Source organism: Delphinus delphis, chromosome 12, assembly GCF_949987515.2.
Source record: "Delphinus delphis chromosome 12, mDelDel1.2, whole genome shotgun sequence".
Taxonomy (NCBI): domain Eukaryota; kingdom Metazoa; phylum Chordata; class Mammalia; order Artiodactyla; family Delphinidae; genus Delphinus; species Delphinus delphis.
Genome location: NC_082694.2, coordinates 68066297 through 68093966, shown reverse-complemented (window position 1 = coordinate 68093966; position 27670 = coordinate 68066297). Strand labels below are relative to the sequence as shown.

Genomic DNA, 27670 nt, shown 5'->3' with positions numbered 1-27670 from the left:
TTCCTGGGATCCCCCTCCTGTTGGAGCTCACTAATCCTTGCTTCTGCCCCCATCTGGCTCTGGGGGTCCCTGGTCCCTTTAAATTCTGGCCCCTTGGGGCTGAGGCAAAGCTGGAGCAGAGTGATGGTGGAGGGATCAGGGCTCTGACCTGCCACTGCCCAGGACCACTTGTTCATCTTTACCATGGGACTGTCTTCTTTGGGTTGTTCCTTCCTGGCTGTGGCCCCGCCTCAAGTGTCCCCATGAGGAGATTAAGGAAAATACAATCTAAAAGGGAAGCAGTCCTTGTCTGAGGTCATATAATGAACCAAGGGCCAAAGGTCAGGTCAGCTTTGAATGTGCTCTCTCCTGTTAGGACTGCTCTTAGAACCATCTTCCCTCTCCTGGGGCACAAGATGTTTGAGGTTGAGTGTTGGGTGGGCATCAGAGATGGAGACGGGAGGGTGTGTTGGTCTCTGTCCAGGATGGAATTTGTAACGGGTGTCTCCTCGGGGTCATCAGCACAGGGCATGGGTATTTAAAGAACGGTGGTTTGGGACTTCCCAAATTATCTCTAATTTTTTAATAATCTCATCAGACTTAAGGTTGTGTCTACCCAAAAATTGTAACAGTGTTAATTCGAAATCATTTTTTGGCATCCTGCTGTTAAATCTATTTCGATTGACTGCTGGGTAAGGTAAGGGCAGCTGAAAATACCTTTCTTGTAGACCCAGCAAAGGAACAAATTTCCGTATGTTGGCAACTCAGGCTACAGAGCAACACACACAAAAAACCTTTGTATAATTGCCCTTTAAAACATTTTTATTTTATATTGGACTATAGTCAATTTATGATGTTGTTAGTTTCAGGCGTACAGCAAAGTGATTCAGTTATACATATACATATATTTATTCTTTTTCAGATTCTTCTCCCATTTAGGTTATTACAGAATATTGAGCAGAGTTCCCTGTGCTATCCAGTAGGTCCTTGTTGGTTATCTATCTTATATGTAGCCGTGTATATATGTTAATCCTAGCCTCCCCATTCCCCACCTTTCCCCTTTGGTAACCGTAAGTTTAACAGACTTTGGTCCCAAGGAAAGCAGGCCAGACTAGGTTAAGGAAAACTGAGCTCCACACACAGCCTTCAATAACTTGCTGAGCGGTCTTTGGCAAGTTTGATAACCTCTCTGGGTCTCAGTTTGCTGAGGTTTTAAAATTCAGCCCACCACAGACATTCTAGAATTCTAAGACAGAGGTCAGTCTAGCTACCCCAGAAAGGTTCTCTGGCCCTTGGGTCGCCCTCCCTGACTGTGGCATGTGACTGCCCAAGCACCCTGATAACATCCTGTGCTCCTCAGAGCACTGTTGGTATAGGAGCAACAGCCGTGCATGACCTGCGCAGTGCCTGCTCGCAGGTCGACAACAGCATCCCACAGGCCCTAAGTGTGAATGGGGATAAGATGCTGCACAGGGTGACCGACAAAGCCCAGAAGACCTGCTTACAGCCCAGGACAGCACAGAAGACAAACCCTGGCTGACTTGGGCCCTCCCCTTCCCAGCTTACCCAGATAGCTCACTGGTTAGTGAACGGCGGTGCTGGTGCAAGGCCTGACCCTGCCCTTGCTGGTGTGGTTCGTGTGAGCTGGTGAAAGTTACCTAAGCTCTCTAGAGCCTGTCAATCCTGCCTCTACTTACCCTTTAGGGTTGCTGTGAGGACATTATACTTTTTCAAAGAGCCCCCAGATTTAATGTACACTGAGGAGTGGCCCTAATTCCAAATGTGCTGGCCTTGACCGTCCTTCCCACTGCCCAGGGCATGTGCCTCCCCTTCATCCAGGGAGACAAGTCCTCCCTTGCAAGCGTGTGGCCTCTCCTATTCACACGGTGCTTTCCTGTTCTCACAAGGAAGCCAGTCTCATCCCCATTTTATAGATGGGGAAGTCAAGGTCCAGAGAGATTGATGCTTGGTCAGGGTTACAACATGGCCCTCTTTCTTCGAGGCAGGGATGGTGGTGGAAAGTTGTGCTCTAGACACAGTATAAGTAAAAAATAATAACAAAAAAGTAAAGGAAATCTACTAATTAAGAGCGCATGAGTTGTTTTAGTTTTGCTTTTGAAATCACACTCCCTCCCCCTGGCCAGCTGTTGGGTTGACAAGCTTTGGGTTTCCGTGAAGAGTCAGGGCTGTTAACCTCAGAAGCACACAAACATCACTCAAAGGGCTTTGAAAATCTGCTGGGGTCCAGCACACCAAGGCCCCCCACCCCCAGGCCAATCCAATCTGAATCTCAGTGTTGGGGGCTGGGCAGCAGGCAGTGGGTTGAGAACCACTGTTCAGAGGGGCCTCCCGGAGGAGAACCTTGTGTGACTTTGCCTTGCCAAGGCCTAATACTATGATGGCCCTTTGTTGGCTCCAGGACCCCAGTGGTCACAGCTCTCTCCAGCTTGGATGACTGATCTCAGCCAAACCTGTTCTTAAGAGTGTGCACACACATTCTGTTTCCTGCCTAGCAGGTGGAAAAGTACTTGTCTTTTTCCCTTATTGGCCATACTGAGGTGGTAGTTTTTCAGGGAGCTCTACGCCCTTCATAGATCCATGAGCTTGAGGCTAAAACAACCTTCCAAATGGGAAAATTCCCTTGGGATTCCATGATTGGGGTCCAGTCAGGCCACAAGTGCTTTGACAGTTTCTCCCACAATACCTTGGGGTGCTATGGGAAAGGCAAGAATTTTTCTTCCATTTGCTGGTGGGAAGCAGAATGGGAAGCAGAGTGGGAAGCACTGGAGTGAGGGCCCAGGAGTCAGTGGGGATAGGACCCAGGGGTCCTAAGTTTCCATCCGGGTCTTCAGGTCTAGACACTTAGATTCCAGGTACAGCCTCTCTGTGACGCCCCAGGGCAGTTATCAGGGATGATTTAGATCATCAGGATAAACACGAACTCTCTAGTTATATAAGGAAATCCCAGAATATTGAGACTGGAAGTATCTGAAAAATGGTCTGTGCTTAATCATCTCTCTTATACTGATTATAATAATCATAACTACCAGTTACTGAACCTTAGCACGTGTCAGATACCAGGCTTCATGTTTACATGTGAATGACCCTTACAGTAACTCCACGAGGCAGGTGTTATCGACCTCACCTTATAGGTGAGGAAACAGAGGCATGGAGAGATTGACTAGACCAAGGGTGTCCAAGCTCCTAACACCTGCCTGGTGTATGCACCACATGCCCCCCATGGTCCCCAGCCGCTGCCTGGACCAAGTGCCCTGAGCGGCCCCATTCTTTTTTTTTTTTTTTAACATCTTTATTGGAGTATAATTGTTTTACGATGGTGTGTTAGTTTCTGCTTTATAACAAAGTGAATCAGCTATACGTATACATATATCCCCGTATCTCTTCCTTCTTGTATCTCCCTCCCTCCCATCCTCCCTATCCCACCCCTCTAGGTGGTCACAGGGCACCAAGCTGATCTCCCCGTGCTATGAAGCTGCTTCCCACTAGCTCCATTCTTATTCAGGTAGCTCTAGCTGTTCTACCAAGGGACAACCTGTCTCCACTGGTCCAGTCCTGGTTTGGGGGCCACAGGGAACAAGGCCATCCCCCTTGGTATCCAGACCTTTCAGACACTGAAGGAAGTTCTCATGCAGCCCCCTAAGCTTCTCTTTTCCGTTCATCCCAAGTGTGCTTAAAAATGATATCTGACCCCCTGTGCTTCAATGTGTCGTACCTGTTCTATGATCTTTTCTCCTCCTTTCTTGTCTTCTTTGGATTAAGCGTTTCTATTGTTTCAGTGCCCCCGCAGTATCCTGCCCAATGTTAGCTTGCTGATTATACATTTTTGTTATTTTGGTATTTGATTACAACATGCATCCTTGTTATATTAAAGTCTAATATAAATGAGGATCAATCACTCCCCAGATAAAGAAAAACCTGACAACAGTGTAAGTCCATTTGCTCCATTCACATCTGCCCACAGCAATACATTACATATATTTTAAACTCCACACTATTATTTTTTATTTTTTGTATTGGGGTGGGCAAACATTTTTTCTATAAAGGGCCAAACAGTAAATATTTGGTTTTGTGGATCATGTATGGTCTCTACCACATATTCTTCTTTGTCTTATAACCCTTTAAAAATATAAATATCATTCCTATCTAGTGAGCCGTACAGACATAGGCTGTGGGCAGATTTAACCTATGAGCTATAGCTTGCCGGCTTCTGTTTTATACAGGCAATATTATTTTGGATTTACCTACATGTTTACTTTCTGTACTTCATTTCTTCTTACATTACTATGCTTGCATGTGGGGTCATCTTCCTTGTAGCATTTTGAATATGTCATTCCACTGCCTCTGGCCTCCACCGTTTCCGATAAATTGACTGTTAATCGTAATGTTGGTCTCCTATGCATGAAAAGCTGGTTTTCTTCTGCTGTTTGAGCTTTTTTTTTTTTTACCTTGGCTTTAAACTACACCTGAACACATCAATTATTACAGTTGATGTGTCTAGGTAAAATTGTGTTTTTCTTACCTGAAGTGGTTGTTTTGTTTGTTTGCTTTTGTTTTTATCCCTGCTTCTTTGATCCGTGACTCAATATTTTTCACCAAATGTAGGAAATTTTCAGCCATTATCTCTTCAAATCTTTTTCTGCCTCTTTCTCTCTCTGCTTCTTCTGGGACTCATTAACTGTACGCTTTCTATGCTCGACGGTATCCACAGACCTCTGAGGCTCTAGTTGTTTTTCTTCAATCTCTTTTCCTCTGTATTTTTCAGAAATGCACTTTCTATTGATCTGTCCTTAAGTTTACAGATTCTTTTTTCTGCCATCTCAAGTCTGTTACTGAGCCCATCTAGTAAATCTTTCAGTTATTTTATTTTTCATCTCTGGAATTTTCTTTTTATAGCTTCTATTTGTTGAGTCTTTCACCTTCACATTTTTCTTTAATTCCTTGAACATAGTTTCATTAATTCTTTGAACATATATGTAATAGCTACTTTGAAGACCTTGCCTGGAAAACCCAACGTTTGGGCCACGTTTTCATTGGCTTCTTTTTTTTTCCTGGGTCTCGCTTTTCAATTTCATGGCACATCTAGTAACTTTTCATTGAAAACTGGACATGTCTGATAACATTTAACAATCTTACATTCCATTTCTGAGGGTTGTTGGTTCATGTTTTAGTAACCTGCCCGGAATTAAACTGTGGAATCTGTTGCCCTGCAGTGGACAGCCACTGATGTCTTTGCTCAGTTTTTTCTTTCTTTTTTTTTTTTAACCTGGCATCCTAGGAGTCACCCCTGAGTCTGCATGGTTTAGTGATCAGTGATTTGGACAGAGGTGGTGTCCGAAGACCTTGAATTTGGAAGGCTCTGTTTATCGGTCTGTGTGTAGGGTGGGGAGTGAACACAAAGTTGCAGACAATTTTCAAGGTTTCCTTCCCTTTAATTTTACGTGGGGCTCTTGCAGGTCTTCCCAGCACGCAGACTCCCAGCCAGCCGGGAATATGTGAGGTGTATCTCTGCCCTTCCCTTTTCCTCCTTCTCATTCCTGGATTGCCCCGTTGAATATCCCATTGGTTTACTCCTCACCCCAACTGGGAACAAAACATCAGGCTAACAAAGCTGCAGATATTATCCCTTTATTTCCACATTATTCCACCACTTTTCACTGTCTATTGTCTGTTGGGATTTTTTTCTCTCTCTTGGTTTCTGTTTATTTGGTATTATCTCCTGGTAATTTTTTTTCATTTTTATTTTTTTTTTTGGCTGTGTTGGGTCTTCATTGCTTTGTGTGGGCTTTCTCTACTTGCGGTGAGCAGGAGGTACTCTTCGATGCAGTGCGCGTGCTTCTCAATCCGGTGGCTTCTCTTATTGAGGAGCACGGGCTCTAGGCATGCGGGCTTCAGTAGTTGCAGCACGTGGGCTCAGTAGTTGTGGCTCATGGACTCTAGAGCGCAGGCTCAGTAGTTGTGACGCACGGGCTTAGCTGCTCCGTGGCATGTGGGATCTTCCCGGACCAGGGCTCAAACCCGTGTCCCCTGCATTGGCAGGCGGATTCTTAACCACTGCGCCACCAGGGAAGTCCCAATTTTTTTTTTTTTTATTGAAAGCCAGGTATTGTGTATGAAAAATTAAATAACTGTATGTTCCAGATGGTGCTGTCTTCTTCCATAAAGGCTTTACTTTGGGCAAGCAGTTAGGTAGGGGCAGATCACTCTAATCTAATACTGGGAGTCGATCTGACTCAAAGCTGGGCTTCAGTCTTTTTGGAGGCTGGTCTATTTCCACTTTATCCATCTTCCAAGGGTCTAGCTCTTTGAAGTCCCAGATAAAAGACTGGGACATTCACCAGGGCACCTCCTCCTTGATGGGCACTGGGCTCCAGTGTTTCCCCCCAGCTCCATGGGCAGTCTGAAGCTCTGCCCAGCATATTAGCCACTTACCTGCTGATTTCTGTTGCCCATGATTTGGCAAGTGTTTCAAGGATAAAAACAGCATCAAATGTTGGACTCGCTCTCTCTGCTGTCCTTTTCTCTGGCTCTTTACTCCTCAAGTTCTTGCTGCCTTTATGACTCTCAACAGATGGGCACACATATGCGCGCACGCACACACACACACACACACACACTCACACACACAAAATGGGGAAATGCATGACTTAATGTCTGCAGAGGAAGAAAATCAGGCCCAGAAGATTCCATGATGTTTTCAGGGAAAGATGTAGGGATCCATCTCTTCGAAAACAAGCTCTTCTGAGCCCCTTTAAAACCTTTTAGATTTAGAGTCAGCAGATAGGGTCTCTCAACCCAGCCCCACCTCTCTAAAGAAAAATTTTAACTTTCATTGTTATAAAATTATACTAATAATGACATCTGTCTCTCTGGATTATTTTTTCTTTTTTCTTTTTCTTTTTTAAATGCCCTTGTTGTTTATCCATTCCATATATAATAGCTTACATCTGCTAACCCCAGCCTCCCACTCCGTCCCTCCCCAACCCCGCCCCCTTGGCAACCACAAGTCTGTTCTCTAATGTCCATGAGTCTGTTTCTGTTTCGTAGATAGGTTCATTTGTGTCATATTCTAGATTCCACATATAAGTGATATCATATGGTATTTGTCTTTCTCTTTCTGACTTACTTCAGTTAGTATGATAATCTCTAGTTGTATCCATGTTACTGCAAATGACATTATTTCATTCTTCTTTCTGTAGTTCTTTTAAGTGGTAGTTTAGGTTGTTTATTTGCGATTTTTCTTGTTTTTTGAGGAGGGCCTGTACTGCTATGAACTTCCCTCTAAGAACTGCTTTTGCTGTATCCCATAGATTTTGTAAGATTGTATCTCTGGATTGATAATGAAACAACTTCTTTCATCAAAATTAACAGATTTCAATATACACTTTGTGCAGGCACTGGGCTAGATCTTCTGCTTATATTATTCAATTTTTAAAATTTATAAATTATAGAGTACAAGCATATCCATGATGATAAAAATCTTTTTAAAAAAATTTTTTTAAGAAAACTGCTATTTTCAACAGAGACCAAAGGCTTTCTTTGAGGAGCAATTTTTTATTTCTCAGGCATGAAGCCTGGAGGACCAGGAGATGTGCTGAGCGGGACATTTCTCAAAGACCAGGGAGAGTCGCTCTAGCACCTGTGTTCCTCTACTTGTGAAGGTGCTGGCAAAGCCCAATGAGGAGCTGTGGCAGCAGCAACCAGCATGGTAATCTAGAGATGGATCCCAGGCTCCCATCGGGGATGCCCAGGGCTAAGGGATATTGCTGATCACCAGAGATGTTATCTTCCCATTTCACCTTGATGACCTCTTTTCAGTAGTGTCTAGATCAGCAGGGTGGGATGAATTGGGAGATTGGGAATGACACTATTGTTACTATGTATAAAATAGATAACTAATGAGAACCTACTGTGTAGCTCAGGGAACTCTACTCAGTGCTCTGTGGTGACCTAAATGGGAAGGAAATCCAAAAAAGAGGGGATATATGTATACGTATAGCTGATTCACTTTGCTGTACAGTGGAAACTAACACAAAATTGTAAAGCAACTGTACTCCAATAAAAATTAATTATAAACAAAAATAGTGTCTAGATCAGACATTGGTTAACAAACAACAGCCCATGGGCCAAATCCAGCCTTCTGCCGCTTTCTGTATGACCTGTGAGCTAAGAACGATTTTTACATCGATTTTTTTTTTTTTTCACGTGGACATCTAGTTATTACAGCATCATTCGTTGAAAAGACTGTCTTTTCTCCATTGTGCTGCCTTATGCACTCTTGTCAAAGAGCAGTTGACTCTATTTGTGTGGGTCTGTGTCTGGACCCTCGCTTTTGTTCCATGGGTCTGTTTGTCTATTCTGCCAGTATCATCCTGTAGCTTTATAGTAACTTTTGAATGTGGGCAGCGTCAGTCCTCCGACTTTGTTCTTCTCCTTTGATATTCTGTTAGCTCTTCTGGGTCTTTTGCCTCTCCGTGTAAACTTTAAAATCAGTTTGTTGATATCCAAAAAGGTTTTTACATTTTTAAATGGTTGAGAAAAATAAAAAGAAAGGTATTTAATGGCACATGAAAATTATGTGAAATTCAAATGTCTCTAGAATTTGTCCACATGTTATCTATGGTGGCTTTCACAGTACAACAGCAGGGCTGAGTATTTGTGACAGAGACTGCATAGTCTGCAAAATCTAAAATATTGACTATATTGAAGAAGTTTGCTGAGCCCTGGTCCAAATCTTAGGCTGTGACTTACACTTAGTTTGGTTCTGAGCTCGGCCCATGGGGCCGGGCTGCCCATTTTCAAATCCTTCCATCGCCAGGTGTTCACTGTGTCACCTTTAAAATGTCACTTACCCTTTCTGGGCCTGTTTCTTAACTGTAAAGTGGGGATGATAGCATTTATCTCATAGAGTTGTTGTGAGGAATAAATGAATTATTTCACGTAAGTGCTTAGAACAGTGCCTGGCACCCAGAAGCTGCATATGTGTTGAGTCCCATGTACATTTTTATCCCGGCTTAAAAACAGTGTTACCAAAATGGTCTCAAATCTCTGCCCTGCGAATTCACCCACCTCACTACCCCCAGTGATGATCATCTTAAAACACACCCTGTCATCCCTTCAAAGACTGGTCATGGCTTCCTGTTGCCTGTGGAGCAGCCTGGCATTCACAGCTCCACAGCCCAGCTGCCATCTGTCTGGGCAGACTCATCTGCCCTGCCCTGCACTCCCCTCCAGCTATGAACCCTCTGCTCCAGCCCTTCCAAGCTCTCCCTGTTTGTCCACACCTCAACACCTTCCCATCATGCAGTTCTTTCTGCACAGAAGCATTTCTTCCGGGCATTTCAAAAGGGTCACTGAGATCTGGGGTCAGGATCCAACCAACATTCCTGTTACGAGCTCCGAAGTGGAAATCAGTGCCTGATCTCACCGTGGGCGTGAAATGGAAATATACTCTTGTTCCTCATGAAACTCCAGATAAATTCTTTTCAGGGTCAGAAAGTAAAGCTGCAAAAGAAGGGTGGGGTAAAGAAATCAAGCGCTTTCCCCCAAGCCAGGCCTCCCTTCAGCCTTGTCTGATGCTGTCTGGGGGTTCTTGCATGATATGCCCTTACAAGGAGTGTGCACTCTGGGCAGAGAACTGGGTGGGGAGAAGCCAGAGGGAGCAAGGGAGCCAGACCTCTGATTACATATCAGTATCATAAATGTTTCTTGAAGGTGTTGAAGTAAGCATCAAGATGATGTAACAGTGTGAACAAAACGCTCATGATACATTAAAGGGAGCTTGTAGGATACAACGTTGCATCCACATTGATTACAACTGAATACAAAGTGGGACTGATCAGGAGACTGATGGTGGACAGGAGGGTGTGAGCATATGAAACCACTCTTGGGCTAGAGGGGTAGTGGCACCGTGGGTGATTGTCTTGGTTCCTTTATTGAAAAATGAGTGCTGTTATTGTACACAACACTGTCATTTCCGTAGCTAAAAGTTTGATGGTAGGTTTGATAGGAAAATTCATGAGCTTACAAAATGAGTCTCTCATTGTACATATATTATATTTTTAAAAAGTAAAAAAAAAGTTTTAAAAGACTGGCGCAAAGTAAGCTGGGACAAGGACAGTGTCTTCGCAGCTCTCCACCTGCCTTTTCTTCCTCTTTGCCTCACCGTCAGTAAGCCCACTGGAGACATCCGCTGTCCAGCTACTGTGTATAGTTATGGCTAAGCTCACATCACCTTCAGACTGTTCCCAGATGTCCTCTGCCTTCCCTCATTTGTCCTGGATCCCCAAACAGCAGCAGCTATTTGTCCAACATTACTCTCCTGGAGAGTTCTGCCCTTCGCTAAGGAACCAATAAAGGCATCTGTGGTAATGTGCCCATGAATGATATAGGGTTATTGCTGACCCCTCCCAGGTAGCACTTTTGCTTTTCATCCTGGGGATTCTGATTAATAGGCTGCATTAATGGAAGCACAGTGTCCCAAACAATGGAGGTGATAGTGGAGGAATGGAACCTGGACTTTCCTAACACAAGGGACGTGACTGAGCAGGGCACATAGGTTGGGCAGGGAGGAAGGGCACGAAAGCTGCAAATCTGGGCGGGAGTTAATTTCCAGCTAAATAACCTGAACTGTTTTTGCTTTCCTTTAGGAACTACCCAGGCCCGTACCTCCCCTGGAGAGAACACACTGGAAGAGCAGCTATGGCCAGAGGTCAGGGCTTTGTCCTCACGTGAGGGGGAGTGAGTTCCCTTCTAGAGGGTGAATCTAAGTCTTGATGCAAGTTGGCAGGTTCCCTCCCTGAGGCCTTGAGGGAATGGGCTAGATGAGCGGCTTCTCCAGGGACAGCCGGGCTGCCTGGCAGAGCATAACTGTATCCCCTGGAATTTGGGGCTCATCATCCCTGCAGAGTGAGCAGGTGGTTCCCAGAAGTGTCTGGAAAGATTATAGATGGGCTGGTTATCTCTGTGAACCTTGAAGCAGATGCTGTGAGTTATCTGAAGGCATCTGGGTGAGATCTTGCCAGAACATCTACAAGATAAGAGTTGAGAGTAAATGCTTTATCTCTTAACCGAAATTGGTAATTCACGAGAAATTAACTTGTGTCTCCTTGTGACAGAGAGATGTGGTCAAGCAACTCATTTACTGCACATTTTTCCCCCATTGGAGTATTTCCCCTTCCACTCTCAATTCTGGGGAGAAAACACATAATCTCCCTTCCCAAAGCCCTCCATGTGATTCACAGAAGCAGAGGCTGCTCTGAAATTTCACAGGCATCTGAGGAGGCCAAGTGGTCTTGAGGACCCCAGCACTGGTCACCCAGTCCCTCCTGTGCTCTCAGCAGCCCCTCTGGGCTTAGGACACATTCCGTTCCAGTGGGAATGTGAGAGTCTCCCAGTTTCCACTTTATCCAGTTACCAGCAGCAAATAGCATAATTCCTCATATACCTACTTTTGTGTAGATAATCAAATTTAAAGAAAGAAACAGATAATAAAAGAACATCATAGGATAGAACAGATTTAAACATTTTTCAGTCTAGATATACTGGGTCTCTTCTTAATGATTTCTTTTTTATTGTAAAATATACATCAAATGTACCATTTTTGAGTATACAGTTCAGTGGCATTAAGTATATTCACACTGTTGGGCACCTGTCACCACTATCCATCCCCAGAACTTTCTCGCTATTCCAAGAATTGTTCTTATTCTTTATCCTCCCTCCCTCTCCACCCCACTGTTCTGGGGTATCCTTAACTGCCATCTGCTAAAATCACTGTCAATAGGCACGTGTCCCGTTTTACTAGGTGAGCTGGGTAAGGGGTTAGAAGACCATGACTGTGGAAAATTGTTGCTTCTGGATTTTGAGCCTAGTACAACAAGTACCTGGTCATTTCTACACCAAGTTTTCAGGACCTGTAACATTGCCATACAAGGCAGCTGATGTTTCCGATGTTCGGTTTCAGTGGCAGAGCCTGAAGGGTTTTCCATTCTCATGCACCTCAAAGAAGTCAGGATCTGATGCGCCTTCTAACTCAGGTATGTGCCGCTGAGCCAGGAAGGCCAGCAGAGGCTCCAGCACTACTCCTCTTGCACTTTTTGGCTGCTCAAGCCCTCTCTCTTTCCCATCCTTAGTCCTTCCTCTTTTGGCCCCCTCAGTCATTCCTGTGGAGGGACACAGCCCAACACACCACGCAGAGATAAAACCGGCATGACCCCACAGTGGTTTGCCTGGGTGAGGGCACCCTCTGGGAGCTCACCTCCAGGTGGGTAGAACCGAGTCACAGGAGCTGTGGCTTGGAGCTTGGTCACTCACGTGCCTTCCCCAATCCTGTAATGTAGCCACAGTGGCAGCTCTAGACATATTAGTCCTGTAATGGGCTACATTTATCTAATACCTGGATGCTCTGAACGTTGCTCTTGAGCTGGTCCTCTTCTCCAGCCTTATCCTATCACGTGGCTGCATTATAAACTGTGTTTAATGGATTTGTTTATGTTTGCATTGTACTGACTTACCAGGGTTTCCAGTTAAGCATGCTATTCTCACTATTCTGTCATGTAAGGAATGTGGGTAGAAAAAGAAATTGATGTACTTCTTAGGAAGTGGCTTCTTTGGGAGGCTTACCTTGAATGCCCCCATAACATGACCGAGGAATATATCAGTGGTTTCTAAAGAAACTTAATTCTAAGGATGCTAGGGGCCCAGGTAGGTCACGGAGGCTTCTTGGTACCATTTGCACACAGCTTGCATCCGATGCAAAGCCTGTGTGTTCACAGGCTTTGCGTCCTTCAAGCTAACATGAACCCTTTTGAACCCAGATGGTTTTCATTTTAATTTGTTGCTCTCTCACTCATTAATGGTAGCCCAGAAGTGCAGAGCCAAGGGATAGAGGGAAGTAAGAGGCAGAAAGAGGGCCAGGTGAGAGGGGAATGAGGGCTGTGAGTGACCTTCCATGGGACACCTATTTGGAGATACTGAGTCCAGTTAGCAGTGTGGCCTCCAGAGAGGAGTGAGCCTCTCTGGAGCAGGTTTCCAGGGCTCCCAGCAACTGCCTGATCTTCAGCTTCCCACTCCCATGGCCAACAGGCGGAGCCTCAGCAGCTGTCCTTGGGGTGGGGGACATGGGTCTGCTTCTCCCATTTGGCGCCCTTGGCCCACATCATGGGGAATATAGATCTGACCTTCTTACATGCGTTCTTGTCTTTGCAGTCCACTCTCTGAGCCCTTCTGATATTAAACTTGTGGCAGCCATTGGCAATGTGGAAACTGTGAGTTTGTCAAGGAGATGGAGGTGGGAGGTATAGGGTTTGGGACTGGTGACCTTCTGAATGAGCTCCTAGTAACCAGGCAGAACGCTTCGTTTGGGGAGAGAAGGGCATTCTCTGAGTTGGAAAACATCCTAAACTCTAGGGTTCTGAGTTGATGTTGTTGTTGTCTTAAATGAAATGAATGCCTCCCTTTACATTAGGATGAAGAAACTTTTGGAGTTTCATTAAAAAATCAAACCTAATGATAAATTAAGTCAAAGGTCACACAGAATTTTAAAAGTAAGCTCTTAAACTTTCTCTTTATGAGGTGAAGAACAAAAATGTCCTTACCTGCATGGTAAATGTTTAAAAATACACTCTTCTTTGCTAATAGGTTGTAAGTGGTGTTGTTCTATATGGTCAGGTAACAGAGAAAGAAAGCAATAAGAAGGGAGGGATGGAAAGAGAGAGGAGAGAGGAGGTGAGCAGAAAGAGAAGAGGGTTGGAGAGCAGAGCGGAATTTCCAGTGTGATTCCCCAGTCAGTCCTGGCTTCCCACAGTCCCACCTGCTCTGGTCTCAGCACTGCTGCCCCCCAAGTCCTAGCAGCTCCCAGCTGAACAGACAACTAATCAGGTGTTCTCAGCTCTGCCCTGGGGCCCAGCTGTACCTCCTGCACCAGAACCAGGATGCCCCTGCCTCTCCCCTCCTGTGCCTTCCTCCTGCCACTACCTACCACATGTCCTTCCCCATGTCCTTCCGTGTCCCTGCTGCACTCTGTACCCGCTGCAGCTTCAGCCCCTGCCCCTGGGCCCAGCCGGCCTCCTCGCTGCAAGCCCCGTCCTGCTACCCCACGCACAGCGCCAGCCGTGTGTAAAGGATGGGACTTCACATTAGAAAACTGACCAGGGCCCAGTGAAATCTGCAGCCAGGGCTCCCGCCCTTGTTCTGTTCTACCTGTGATGGTGGTGTTAAAACTGCACATGTGACTGTGCGTATGCGTGTGTGTGTGTATGAGGGTGAAGGTGGAGGTTTCCCAGTAGGAGGGATGTGAAGGGGGGGATTGGAATAATGAGAAAAGAGGTTGCATGTCACGCAGAGCACACTGACTCCGCCGAGCCTGTGTGTCCCTGCGTGTGTCCCTGCGTGCTGATCGCTACGTCACAGAGCCAGGAATGTGTGACACCAGCTGGAGGACTCAAATTCTCCTTCCTTGGGCAGGAAAATTCACTGCAGGGAAATCTCCACCCCAAGTCAGGTTTCTAAAGTTAAACCAATCAACAGTTTCCACTGTCTGGTCCCAGCTCGGAGAGAGTTCTTTCGCTCATGAATTATTCATCCCCACATCTCCTGCTGTCACTCAGCTCACCCTTTCTCCTCCTGGGAGCCCGAGGCCCAGGGCGCTGGGAGACGGTTTCAGTCCATGACGGTCTCCTGGCCCCAGAATCATTATCATCACACTGACGGGCACCTCAACCTTCAGGGTGAGCCCTGAATGCACCGTTCTTAGGAGGCTACCTTCCTCTGTCTGCCCTGAGAGTCAGCTGTCATGAGCTTAGCCTGGTTTATAAAAGACATCAGACCAGGGAAAAATAATGGAAGACAGTGAAATGAAAAAGACGGAAGTCTGTAAGGCCCATGCTTTTGCTTCGAGTTCCTGAGGCTTTGTGTCGCCAAGGCCGATCGCTTACTTGTATCCATGACTAGCACTTGTTTGTCTCATTGCTGTGGACTTCCTTTTCCTCACAGAACGTTAAAGATCAGATTCATCAAAATTATTTTCAAACTAACACTTGTGATACATGTTCAGTATAAGAAGAAAATCAAAGCACATGTAGATAGTATAAAAGATGGAAGATCTCATTCACATCTCCTATTCTCTTGCCTCAACACACACACACACATACTCTCCAACATATAGGGTGAGAGAGAGAGAGAGAGAGAGAGAGAGTGTGTGTGTGTGTGTGTGTGTGTGTGTGTGTGTGTGTAACCTAAATAGGGTTATACTGCAATATACTAGCTGTGACTTTTTTTCCCCCTTAACTAAGAGTCACAGACATTTTCCACGTCAGAGAGGTTATAATCCACTCTATCAAATTCCATGAAGCCAGGGCTTGTGTCTCACTGACTTGTGTGTCTCCAGTACAGGCAGCCAATGAAGAGTGTGGGGAGAAAATGGCGGCAGCGGGCAAAATGGTGGCATGGGAGTTTGCGGGGTTTGTCCCAGCCTTCCCTCTGTGACTCCCCCTGAGCTCTCCCCCACTCTCTCCACCTTGTTCCTCCTGTTCTCTCCTTTCCTTCCCCTCACCACCCCCATCCAGCTTTCCTGAGGGAAACCTCTGCTGTCAATCAGGTCCCGTTCGGTTGGGCACAGGCTATCCCCCTTGCCTCGGCCCTGGAGGCTAGCCTCCCTCAGGACTTCTCCTGTCTGGCATCCTTATGCTCCCTGACTTGCATCTGTGTGTGATTTTCTGTTTAATGTGTTACCTTTCCCTGGAAATTTTCCTTTCAAGCTCCCTCTTATTGAGAAGTAGAGAGGACTCCATCCCAGGTAGAGGAAGGTCATGGTCAGCCTGCCCTCCCAAGATGACCCCAGAAGTGTGGCCCAGTTCTACAGACTGAATGGCTGTCGTTGGAGCTGGGTTGTTAAGGATAGGCAGGTCCTTTGAGGGGAAGCAACAGCAGGCTGGGTGTAGGTAGTGTGGGTACAGCATCACCTGTCAGCACCACAGACACTGTCTTCTAGGAGTTCTGAGAGAGAAAATTGGTGTCAGAACCTGTGAAAATAATACTACTGACAACAGCCAATATGTCCTGGGCACTTTCTATGTACTGGGCACAATCCCAAGCATCTAAAATTAGTATCGGGCAAGTATATATTGAGTACTTACGATGTGTCAGGCACTGTTCTAGGTCCAAGGAATATAATCAAGGACAAAACAGACACAAATTCCTGCCCTCATGGCGCTTACGTTCTAGGCAAGGGAGACAAACAATACACAAATACATTTTAGATTGTGGAAGATCACGATAAAACAATCTATTTTGTTTCTATGTGGGATGTTAATATTCTACAGTGATGCATTTAAGTCTAGGCTCTCTCACCCAGTTTTCTATTCTGAAGAAAATGTTTATACCTTTTATTGCTCTGAGTTTGAACCAACAAGCTTTGGAGAAAACCTAACCTTCTTTCTTCCCTCCCTGAAAAACGAACATGGGTGGGTTTGGCCTTTTTCTGGATCCACGGGTTCCCTTTTGTTGGTGGGAGGGGGTGTCCTCCCCAGGACAGGATCTGCAGCCATCCCTGGCTGGACTGCTCACACCTTGCATCTTTTCCAGCCTCCAGACTCAGGGACGGATGACCTGGAGAAGCAAGAATGGTAATTGTCCTGGAACCACAGAGCAACAGAGTTGAGAGGAGCCTCAGAGCTGATCCGCTCTCATCTCCCGGCTTCATTGGCAGGGAAACCCGAGGGCCAGGGAGGAGACACCTGCTCCAGTCTCGCTTAGGATCAGGCGGCAGAGTGGGGACCAGATGCAGCCTCCTGCCTCTGTGGCCAACACTCCCCATGCCTGGGAATCCCCCGAATAAGGGGAATAAGGGAGGAAAAGTGGGAAAGGCCGAATGTGGGATTCTTGCTTCCTTCCTCCAGTCTCCTTGCTCTGCCTTGGAGGAAGCTAGCAGGGTTGGACCAGGGTCAGCCTCGTTCAACACGGGGTCTGCATCCTCTTCCAACTTTGGACCAGACTAACGGGGGTGGGAAGGAGGGTCCAGACCTGCTCACCCCCTTTTGGTGAGTCCATTGCCATCTGAGGTGTGTCTCTGTCTCCAGGAAGGATAAACCAGAACCTGGGCAATGCTAAGCCGCCGCTGGTTATGAAAGAGACCACAGCAGTTGGGGGCAAGGTTGGCAGGCGACAAATGCGGTCTGAGGCTTACGTGCTTGCTTCTGCTTGCAGGACTGAAAGCGAGGGACCGCAGGCGTGCATGGGAGTGGTGACTGGTGAGTTCTGTGTTTTCATGGCCAGAATCCAGATTGTCCCTGTCCCTACCGACACAGCAGCATTTCGGTTAGTGAAGAGGATGCACCCTATTGGCCACCTCGGGGCAGAGCCTGAGGAAAGGGGGAGGCAATCTGAGAGGACAGATAGGGAGCTAGGGTATGAAAAGACACATTCCCTGAAAGGAGGGCATGAGAAACGTGTCTGAGAGTCCCTGAGCAAAGAGACTCCAGGAGACATTGGATTAAGCTTCGGAGACATGGGAAAGGGGTCAGGGGGTGGCTGGACCAGAGTCCTGAGGCTCCTTCTCCCCCGGGACCCCAGGACTGGACTTACAGCACTTCATTTGGGAACCTGTCCACCATTCACTGCCTCCACCCCCTATCCCCCCATCACACCAAGGAGAAGACCCATCTCTAATTTTCAGTTTATTTCATTTTGTAGTAATTCCCTTCCTTACAAAATAAATATCTCAGTTGGATTCAGGGAAATGAAATGAGAAGAATGAAAACCAACTGTAATCCTGCTATCTAGACATAATCATTGTTAACATTTTGACCTTTTTATATATGAATGTGCCTAGGAATATGCTATCTCTAACCTGGTTTTTTTCACTTAATATCGGAGGTCCCTGCAAGTAGATTAAGTCATCCTGGAACCCCTGAGTCCCTTAACGTCGGCTGAATTAGCCTGGTGGATAGAGTCACCTATGCTTGGGGCTCACAGGTCGAGAGCAGGGACACCACTTTTCACTCCATAATTAGAGTGAGGAGACTCGGGCAGCAATGCAGATGCTCTACTGAGCTGACACCGAGCAGAGCGTGAGGACGCGTGAGGTAGCCGGTATCCTGTCAGTTCAGCCAGTGAATTTCACCAAGGGCTGGAATTACGAGGCTCCCTGCAAGGCTTGGGATAAATAAGGGACCCGTCCTGCCTTCAGCCCTCACCATCCAGCAGGAGAGGCTGAGGCCTGCTATGCAGCCCTCCAGGATCTGATTGACAGGTGAGAGGGTACTGATGGCCCAGGTGGTGGGAGGGTCCCCATCTGCTGCCTGCACAGTGTCAGCTCCCTTCAAAGGCGGCCCCTCTAAAGCCGCCTCCTGGATTCCCGTCCCACAGAGCCCCAGGCACTCGCGGACGGGGGCAAAAAGCAAGGGAGACTGGCGCGGGGCAGTGCAACCTCCCTGCCGTGACACCCTCCCCACTCTGCCCTCTCCTCTCTGGGGAGCAAGACGCAGCCTAGCTGCTCCTGACAGCACTATTTTTAGCGGTCCTCTGGCTGTCAGCTCTGGGACGAGTTTTCTGCGTGTTCCCCGGAGATCTCCCACCCTGCTGTCGCTCTCAGGAGGAGGGAGGGTGGCGGGAAGGCAGCCTGCCCGGGTCCCTGTCCCAGTACACTTTCCCGAACGAGTCAGTAGCACAGGACAGTGAAGAGCTTTGGTATCCGAGAGCTCAGGCTCAGATCCCAGCCGCCTCAGGCAGCCCTGAGACCTCGGGGAGCTAGCTTGGCTTCCCCCAGCCTCAGGATTCCTTCACACACACCTAAGTGCTTAGCGCTTGGCCTGGCCTAGCACCTGACCAATGCTCTCTTTTTTCAGCTCCCTTTACTTCTAGGGCCCTGCTACGAGGTTGACCTCACAGCCCAAGGCAGGTCATGCTTCGGAACAGGGGCAATGACCCTGGTACCTCACCCCAAAGGGGGTCACTCTTTACAGGTGACCTCCGCATGCCGAGACCACAGCCTCAAACCAGCTCTCTCTTTAGTCCTTTCAGATATCATCAGACACTTCAATCCATCTGTCCTGAGGCCCATCTGCAGCCCTGGGAAGGGAGTGGTACCCCATAATGGTGCCGAGTAAGCTCTTTTTCTGACACTTTGCAGGGTTGTGCACTCCCGTCAGTCCTGGGTTTCTAGATGGGAGGATTTGGGGTGGCGGGCTGGAAGAGTCAGAGGCTTAAAACTAGAGATCTGTGTTAAAGCCGGAGCTTATCTCCTGCGCTGATTTTAGTCTGTTTAATGGGCCTAGCTTAAAAAATCAGGTCAATGTCTGCCCTCCAGAGCCCAGGAGTGGTGTAGTGCAGCTTCCAACTCAGAGACTGGCCTGTGGGCTGAGGCAAGGGGCAAGCTTCCGGCCCTCAACAAAGTGGTATTTAACTGAGTTTTCTCTCTGCTTCCCTCCCTCTGTGCAGAGACTTGTGGATTCAGGCAAAAGAGCTGGTGAGGAACATGAAAGAGAACCAGGTAAGAATCCATCCGGCTCTGTTGGGGGCCATCTGTGTTTGCTGAGAGGCAATCAGGCAGCTGACGGCCCCGGGTTATCATGCCCTGAACTAGGCAACCAGTGTGGCCTGGGCCCTCCAAGACTGCCTTTCCCCTGGTGATTCTCTGGAGGCCAGCAAAATCCAGGGCCACTTCTCATGTTCCCAATGTGGTCCTGCCGAAAGTCAGCAGGTGGGCTAAGTAACTTCCTGCTCAGCAAGATGGTTGACAGCTTGGGTTCCAGAGGGAGACCAGTTTGAGTGGGAATCCTGAATTTCCACCTATTAGCTGTGTGACGTTGGGTAAGGCGCTTAACCTCTCTTAGCCTCAGTTTTCCCACTTAAGAAATGCGAGTAATAAAATGACCTGCAGCACAGGGCTTAGGGTGGATTCAATGAGGTGTTGGATGTGCATGGCACACACAGAGGCAGTGCTCAGTGCAAGCCTGCAGCTGTCATGGTCACTGAAGTGGCCACTGCTGTCGTTATTAATTACGATACCCATTTTAGTTCTTGGGTGGAGGTTTCTGTAACATACATGCTGGGGCCCTGGTCTCCACTCTTCTAGCAGTTCAGACACTCTTTACTCAGAAACTCACATATGGACTTGTAATTAGCCAGCTCTAATCTTTTGTGCTCTCCTTATGAACAAGTATCAAATCAAGGCAAGCCTTGCTACCAAGCTGGCTCTAACCAGGGTCTCAGCCTGGACCCCTGGAACCAAGGGAAACCACTTTGAAGGCCAGTCACGCATTCATTAAAGAGTTCAGGTGTTCAAGCCAGGTCATTCCAGGTTATACAAGGACAGGGACAATTACAGGAGTGATGCTGTAAAACGTTGGTTTCCTCCTCCCAAGAGACTTCCTGAATTTCTGGAATGGTCGTAACATTCTGGAAAATGGCTAGGAGGTCTTGAATCCAATCCTGTCATTTTACAGATGAGGAAACTGAAGTCCCAAAAAGTCTTGTGACCCGTCCGAGTTCACTCAGCAGGTTAAAAGCTAAAATCTAAAGTGCCTCATTCTTATCCAACGCCCCTCAAGTACACCATGCTGCCTCTTAAAAAACAGAAGTTTATTTTTTGTTCCACGTAACCCGTGTTCATTAGAGAAAGATCAGAAAACACAAACAGAAGAATATTAAAATCATCCTTAAACATGATGCCCAGAGAGAATCACTGTTCCCAGCTTGGTGTACACTCCCTTCCACATTTTTTCCAAGCACGTTTATCTGTTTTTATAAAATAGGGACGTTACTAGATGTAGAGACTTTTTATAATCTGCTTTTCTCGGTATCCTATTTCCCACGACAATAATTACGTTTTCCAGCATCGTTTTAACAACTACATGGTGTTTTGTCTTATGAGCATTCCACAACTTACACAGCAGTCCTCTGTTTTAGGCATTTACATTGTTTCCAATTTTTGACTCTTATGAACAAGGCTTGGATCGAATGGTAAGCCCTTTAAAAAAAAAAAAAAAAGGTTTTGATAAGTTTTGCCAAACTGCCTCGTAGAGCAGTTTATACCACTTTAAATTCCCACCATATACACCTCCTTTTGGGGGAAAAAAAATCCATACATATGGTTTTATGGGGGTGGTGTATGAAATGGAAAGACACGCAAAGAAAGCAGTTCTCTTGGCTTCAGGTTTCACCACCGTCTCTTTTTGATGCTATTGTCCTCTCTTCCAGCAACTTGACTTTCAGAATGACTGGAAGCTCATCACCGTGTTCTTCAGTAACACTAGCCAGTGTCACCTGTGTCCCTCCGCCCAACAGGTAAACCACAGGCTGGGAGGCAGAGGGATTGCAGATGCTGGGGTGGGTGCAGAAGGAACTAAACCTGCCTGATTACATCTGGAAGGCTGGGCCTGATAGCACCTGTTTCAGAGTTAGGGCAGGCAGGCAGGTAGAGAGACAGACAGATATCTAAGGGCTCAAGGAAACATATTGAGGGAGAGGTATTTTTAACTTACCATCCTTACCATTCAGGAAAAGGAAACCATGGTATAGATAAGCTGAGTCAATGGTCATTCTGCACCTGAGGAAAATCCGCTTCCTAGTTCAAAAATCATTTTGCCTCTTTTAACTCTGATTTCATTTGAATGCTGAACTTAGGAAATAAAGCAGTACTTTTGATAACACCTCTTGAACTCTAGCTCACCGTGAACCCTAGTTTTAGTGGGAAGTTGTCTAGTTGTTTATTAGGTAGACTGTATCTTCCAGGCTCTTTGGCGTTGCCAGGAATGAGATATGAAACATGTGACTTTTAAGATATTTAGGTGGGTGACTGACTATGACTTAAGTCTTTATTGACAAGTGTCCAGGTTAGGATCAACTGAAAGTGAGAGGGTGGCTTAGAGGCCTAGGCCATGGTGACGTAAATGGCATACAGGTGACCCTTCTGGAGCCTGAAGCCTCATTGCCACCCAGCTGGCCCTGCCACTTACGGCAGTTCAAACACCTGCCCACTGTCCTTTCAGCAGCCTTCCAGGGCCTCCACCAGGCCATGGCACAGGCAAGGGTGAAGTTTCTTGAGATGCTGTCCTCTTCTTTTCTGTGCCCCTCTCCCAAATACGTACTCTTGCCTTCCTCCAAATGCCCCATGACCCCTGCTCCACCACCAAAATCCCCTCCCTTTAGTGATGTTAGGCGCTGGGAGAATGCTGACAGAAGCCCACCTTCCCTAATCAGCTCTTGTTAAACAATATTCCTGCAGATCTCCTGGGTTTGTGGCGTATAGATCTTGAAGCTTATTCTACTTCACCTCTGTTTTCTCCCATACCAAGGGAAATTTCCAAGCCCTGTTTATTCTCTGCACCACCCCCTGCACTTTGGCCATTTTGCACACCAACATTTACTCGTGAATTTACACATTCATGCATTGAAATGCTCAAACAAGCATTTAGGCATGGCTGCATTCCTCTGTATATCCACGCAACCATGCATCCATGCATTCATGCATCCATCCGTAAGTTACCTATTCGTGCATCAATTCATTCTCTCTTCTTACTTGCAGGCACACATTATTGTACTTATGATGAGTTTGTTCATGCTAGCATTTGTTTGATTTTTTAATATTTGAATGTATTCATTGATACTTACACTCATTCATGATTTCTTCCATGTATTTTATCTTGTGTTCGAGCATTCCTATGTGAATTCTTGCATTCTTTCGTGTATTTATTCCTTCAGTACATTACATGCATTCTTGAATACATGCATGATGTATTCCTGTGTGCGTGTCCATTTATGCATTATTTATTTTTATTAAATTTTAGTTACACAAGCAATGCACAGATGCTTTCTTTTAAAAAATGAAACATTATAGTTAAAGCGAAAATACCCTTTAGCCACCACCTCCAATCCTCTCTCTCTTTTTATTTCCAAACTTTTTGCATATTTGTAAATCCTAGTATTCCTTTATGTGTGTGTATAGAAGAGAGAGATTTAACATAAATAGTATTATATCGTATGTACCACTGAACAGTTTTTTTCACTAATCAAGTGTTTTTGAGATCCAGTCATGTTGATACATATGGATTGAGTTTATTCCTGTTACTTGCTAAATAGTATCCCACGTGTACATTTACTACATTTTATTTCACTATTTCTGTATTGATGGCCATTTAGGTGTTTCTAGTTTTCCACTAATATAAACAATCTTGTTCATTTACTTGAACATGGTGGTTTTCTAAATACAGTGATTATATTTCATTGTATTCAATTACAGTGTAATTTATTATATTTCAGATTATAGATTGAAGTACATTAGTGGGTCAAAAATCAGTTTAAAAGATTACAACCAAAAATTATAAAAAAAGAAATAGACTAGGATCAACTATAAAATATTAGAGTTCATTGCATGTAGTAAGGTAAGTGTTGGTTCGTGATTATTTTTGCTTCATTTATATATAGATATGTGTGTACCGGGTTGTGATGTGAAACATATCTCACACTGTGGGTCATGATCAAAGCAGTTTGAAGAAAGTGCCTTGAGTAGATTCGTAAACATAGAATTGCTGGTCATCAGATACATACACTTTAAGTCTTAAAGGGCTGCCTAATTGCCCTCCAAAGGAGCTAAACACCTTTATATTCTAATATCCTGGGACCAATCCCCACATATAAGGGGCTTTTCCACGCCACCAAGCAATTCTCAGACACCGGCTGGGTGTCCTACAATTCAGCTCAATTCTGACACGATCTGCCTGGAGACAGTATCAGATCCCACAGGTTAGGAGCTCAGTCCTGCAAGACTGTCCCCAGCCCCCATTTCAGAGGCCAATCCCAAGTCCAGGTGGTCACCTGAGCTTCTGCCCAACTGGCTATAGATTGGAGGTTCCAACAAGCCCCTCCTTGAGTTCAATTAATTTTCTAGAGTGGCTCACAGAACCCAGGGAGACATTTTACTCACTAGGTTCTTGGTTGATTATAAAAGGATATAATTCAGGAACAGCCAGATGGAAGAAATGCATAGTGCAAGGTATGGGGAAAGAGCGAGAAGCTTCCATGCTCTCTCCAGGTGGGCTGCTCTCCCAGCACCTGCAGGTGGTCACCAGCAGGGAAGCTCTCTGAACTCATCCTTTTGCGCTTTTTGGAGCTTCGTTACATAGTCAGGATTGACTAAATCATTGGCCAACAGCAACTGATTCAACTTCCAGCCCCAGGTTGGGTGGCGGTCGTGGGCAGGGGGACTGAAAATTCCAACTCTCTGATCCCAGGGTTGGTTCTCCTGGCAACCAGCCCCCATCCTTAGGTGTAGTCCCAAAGTCACCTCATTAACACAGCAAAATACACTTTTATGCTCTCATCACTTAGGAAATTCCAATGGTTTATGAGCTCTGTGCCGCAAAAGGGGACAAAAAACAAATATATACCTCGTATTACAAATGACAATATCACACATTCTCACCAGTGTCTGAGTGCACCCATTACCTACAACCTTTCCAACACTTGTTGTTATCAAAGCCAATGATTTTTTGTCAGCATGTGAAATTCCCTCAGGATCTAGTCATGTTGATACATGTGGATTAGGTTTATTCACACTTAGAACCTCACACTTTTAATTGGTTGTAAACATATGACAAAAGTAGCCATGCTCCACTCCTGATTTCTAAATGGCTACATACCAGTGACTTAATCTCTGTAAACTGAACTCACTGAAGCGATGTTTACTATCATCCACTCGTATTCCCACTGTATTGCGTTTTTCCTTCCGTCTTGATTTTCCTTTTGCCCAAAGACCACCGAGGCTTTGGAGCCTAGAATAAATCCCACCTGCACTTCCATTTCCCCCAAAGGACATTGTGGCTCATGGTTCTGGCTCTCGACCTCCTTGGCCTGGGCTGGCTGGTTCCTCCCTTCACTCTTGCACTCTTGCTTCTGCAGCCCAGACCCAGCCCTCACCTCCTAGTCTCCCTGGTGGCGCTTCTGGCCACAGCTAACCAGGATCCCCCATCTGAGAAGCTCTTACACAGCACTTCTGCATCCCCAAAGCACATCCCAGGCATGGCCTCTCCCTCAGGGGTTGCTCTGCAGAGTCCCAGGGGCTGCAGGAGGTGCTCTGAGACTGTGGGCTCCAGGCTTCCACCCGACCTCACAGAGCAGCTCTGCCTTTAAGTGTGGCATACATATGGCAGGTTTCCTGAAATAGTTCATGTGAGAAAAAGGTATTTTATTGTTAAGAAGAAATGTTAAACTCCGGTCCTGCCCTACTTAGGATCTGGAATTTTCCTCCCCTAAGAGACCTTTGGGCTCCTTTCATGGGGAATAGACAAGGGCTTGTGTCCACATGTGTTCTTTAGGGATTTCTTAAGACCAAAGCCATAAGAGAGTAAGACCAGGAACCATTCATTAGGCAGTGATGGTGCTTCTTCAGGGCTGCTATGGTGGATGAAGCAATTCAAAGGCAGGTGCTTTAGAGCTAACTAGTAACCTGGCTCATAGCAGTGACACAGGGATGCTTTTAGGGTCTGGACTCTTGCTTACTGCTCTCCAGTTAAAGTCTAGTTATATGGAGTGAGAACAAAATTGCAAGAAGAGAAAAAATAAAGGAAAAGAAAAACAAAAAGCCTAACACTGCAAAAATCTGTTACTGAATCAAGTTTCTCTGCCCCATGCATGACAGGCCAAATGCTGGGACACTGAGGTTTGCAGAAAGAAAGGATTTATTCACCAGGCAGCCAAGTGAGGAGATGCGAGAACAAATCTCAAATCCGCCTCGGGATATTTATGGGATAAAGAAGCAGGGCAGTCCGAGGCATGGGGAATGTGGGGGATAGGTGATTGGAGAGAAGAAAAAGGTGAGGTAATTGTTCTGAGCAGGTGCAGCTAAGCTACATGCTTCTTCATGGGGACACATGCTTCTTCATGGGATGCCTGTTCAGAAAATGGTAGCGTTAGCATGTTCTGAAGGTGGAGTTCTGGGCCCTCTGACATCAGAAGGTCACTGATGGGACACTCAACACATGCCCAGTTGGAGGCCTCAACCAGTCTTGTCCAGTTGGAGCTTGAGCCAGTGAACAGCTGACTCCAAGTTCCTGAAACACAACTAGGGCAAACATCTTATTTAGGCCATGCAATGCTTGGAGAACATGCAAGTTTTTATAAAAACAATTAAGGGAACTTGATCAGTGAAGGCAGGTTACAGTTCATTATTTATTAAGCAAGTTGTAGTTTAAGGTATCTAATGGATGACACTTGGTTTCAAAAATATACCCATTCATTCCTTGCAGATGCCTTTAGAAACAGGTGTCAACATTTTGGAGGACACGCTGGCAGTATGACTCAAGAAACGTAAAAGTGTGTGTGTCATTTGACTGAATAATCTTACTTCTTGGAATAAATCCCAGATAAATAACTTGGTAGAAAAAGTTAAGTCTGGTTGCAGGCACATGTTTGATAACAGAGCATTCTTCTGATTCTGGGGGCAAAATATGGAAATGTGTAAGTTCTTTTGAAGAAATAAGCTTTTTCCTGACTTCGAGTTATGGAGGAGTTTATCACATGTGACCTTCTAGGCAGGGGACATTTTATAGGAGCATCATGTCTTCCACTAAGGATCAGGGACAGTTGGTGCCCCAAGGACAACCATTCAATACCTGGAAAGCCTAGGTGGGCCCTGATTCACTCTGTAGCAGTGAATCAGCACCTTGACTAAGAGGTTTCTAAATCAGGGTTTGCAGTCTGAGGAGACGCATACAGGGATTCCCCGAGGAAAGAGGGATGCCCTGCATATGATACAGGCAGTGAGGACCTTTCTGGACCGAAGTTCCTATGACTCCTAAGAAGGGAAAGTGTGGTGCTTAACGTCATGCTCAGGGAGAGAAAAAATGAGACAGGAGGCTTTGTTGCTGGCTACGGCAGCAGATTGGGCTGGACTGGCTTCCAGAGGACAGGCTGGCACCAAAGTGGGGACACAGGAGCGGGAGGCCACCCTCCACGCGGTCCCAGCCCAACTGATGGGCAGCTGTCTCCAGAGTCACCACCTGTGTCCCCCCCAGGAAACAGAAAGGCTGCTAGGCCTGCTTTGTCTTCCTGTCTGAGCCAAGTCGCCTCAGGGGACAGCAGGTTTGCAAGCAGCTTAGGAATCTGTCTTGTTGCAAAGTTTATTTTTGTTTTGTTTTGTTTTTACACTGAAAAGGTAAACCCGGGTCGTTTTTTGAAGTGCTCTCATTTGTTTATTTTCATTACCTGCAAGGAATTGGGTGGGAAGAAGGTGTCTTTAAATACTCAGTGACAGGAGCCCTTTTCTTAGGGCAGATGTGGCAGGCAAAGGTCTGATAAGAGTGCCATGTGGAAGTTTTGAGGTTCATCTGGGTCCTTAAATCCAAGCGTTCCCCCTTTGGACCTGATTTTCTTCAGGTCAAAGTGATTCCATCAGTCTTTGGGAATAAATCTGGTCTCATGTCCCTCATGTGAGCTTTAGAATTGCCTTGGCCTTGGGTTTGCCCTTCCCTGACACAGAACTTCTCATTTGGGAGAGTTTACTTTTTTCCTGGTGGGTGATGTGTTGGGGAAGTCAGAGAATGGACAAAAATCCCAGGAAGCTCTGGGAACTCTACACTTGTGTGTGGGAAACTGGGGTCTAGATGGCGCTTTTGTTACTATCATCTCTGTCGAGGGGGGATGGGGGGTTGGGGAGGGGAAGGGACAGGCCAGCGTGAGC

The 27670-nt window shown here is 46.2% G+C and overlaps 1 protein-coding gene across 1 annotated transcript in view; it reads left to right on the top strand.

The window, feature by feature from the left end:
* The window catches only part of PLB1 (phospholipase B1), a 123577-nt gene that overhangs the window by 10538 nt on the left and 85369 nt on the right, over nt 1-27670 (top strand). Inside the window, exons 2-9 of the mRNA XM_069541256.1 lie at nt 10647-10708; nt 11966-12032; nt 13204-13262; nt 16579-16619; nt 17200-17243; nt 19006-19096; nt 19432-19483; nt 21193-21280. Of these exons, the coding sequence (XP_069397357.1) occupies nt 10647-10708; nt 11966-12032; nt 13204-13262; nt 16579-16619; nt 17200-17243; nt 19006-19096; nt 19432-19483; nt 21193-21280 (504 nt within the window). The remainder of the gene's footprint in view (nt 1-10646; nt 10709-11965; nt 12033-13203; nt 13263-16578; nt 16620-17199; nt 17244-19005; nt 19097-19431; nt 19484-21192; nt 21281-27670) is intronic.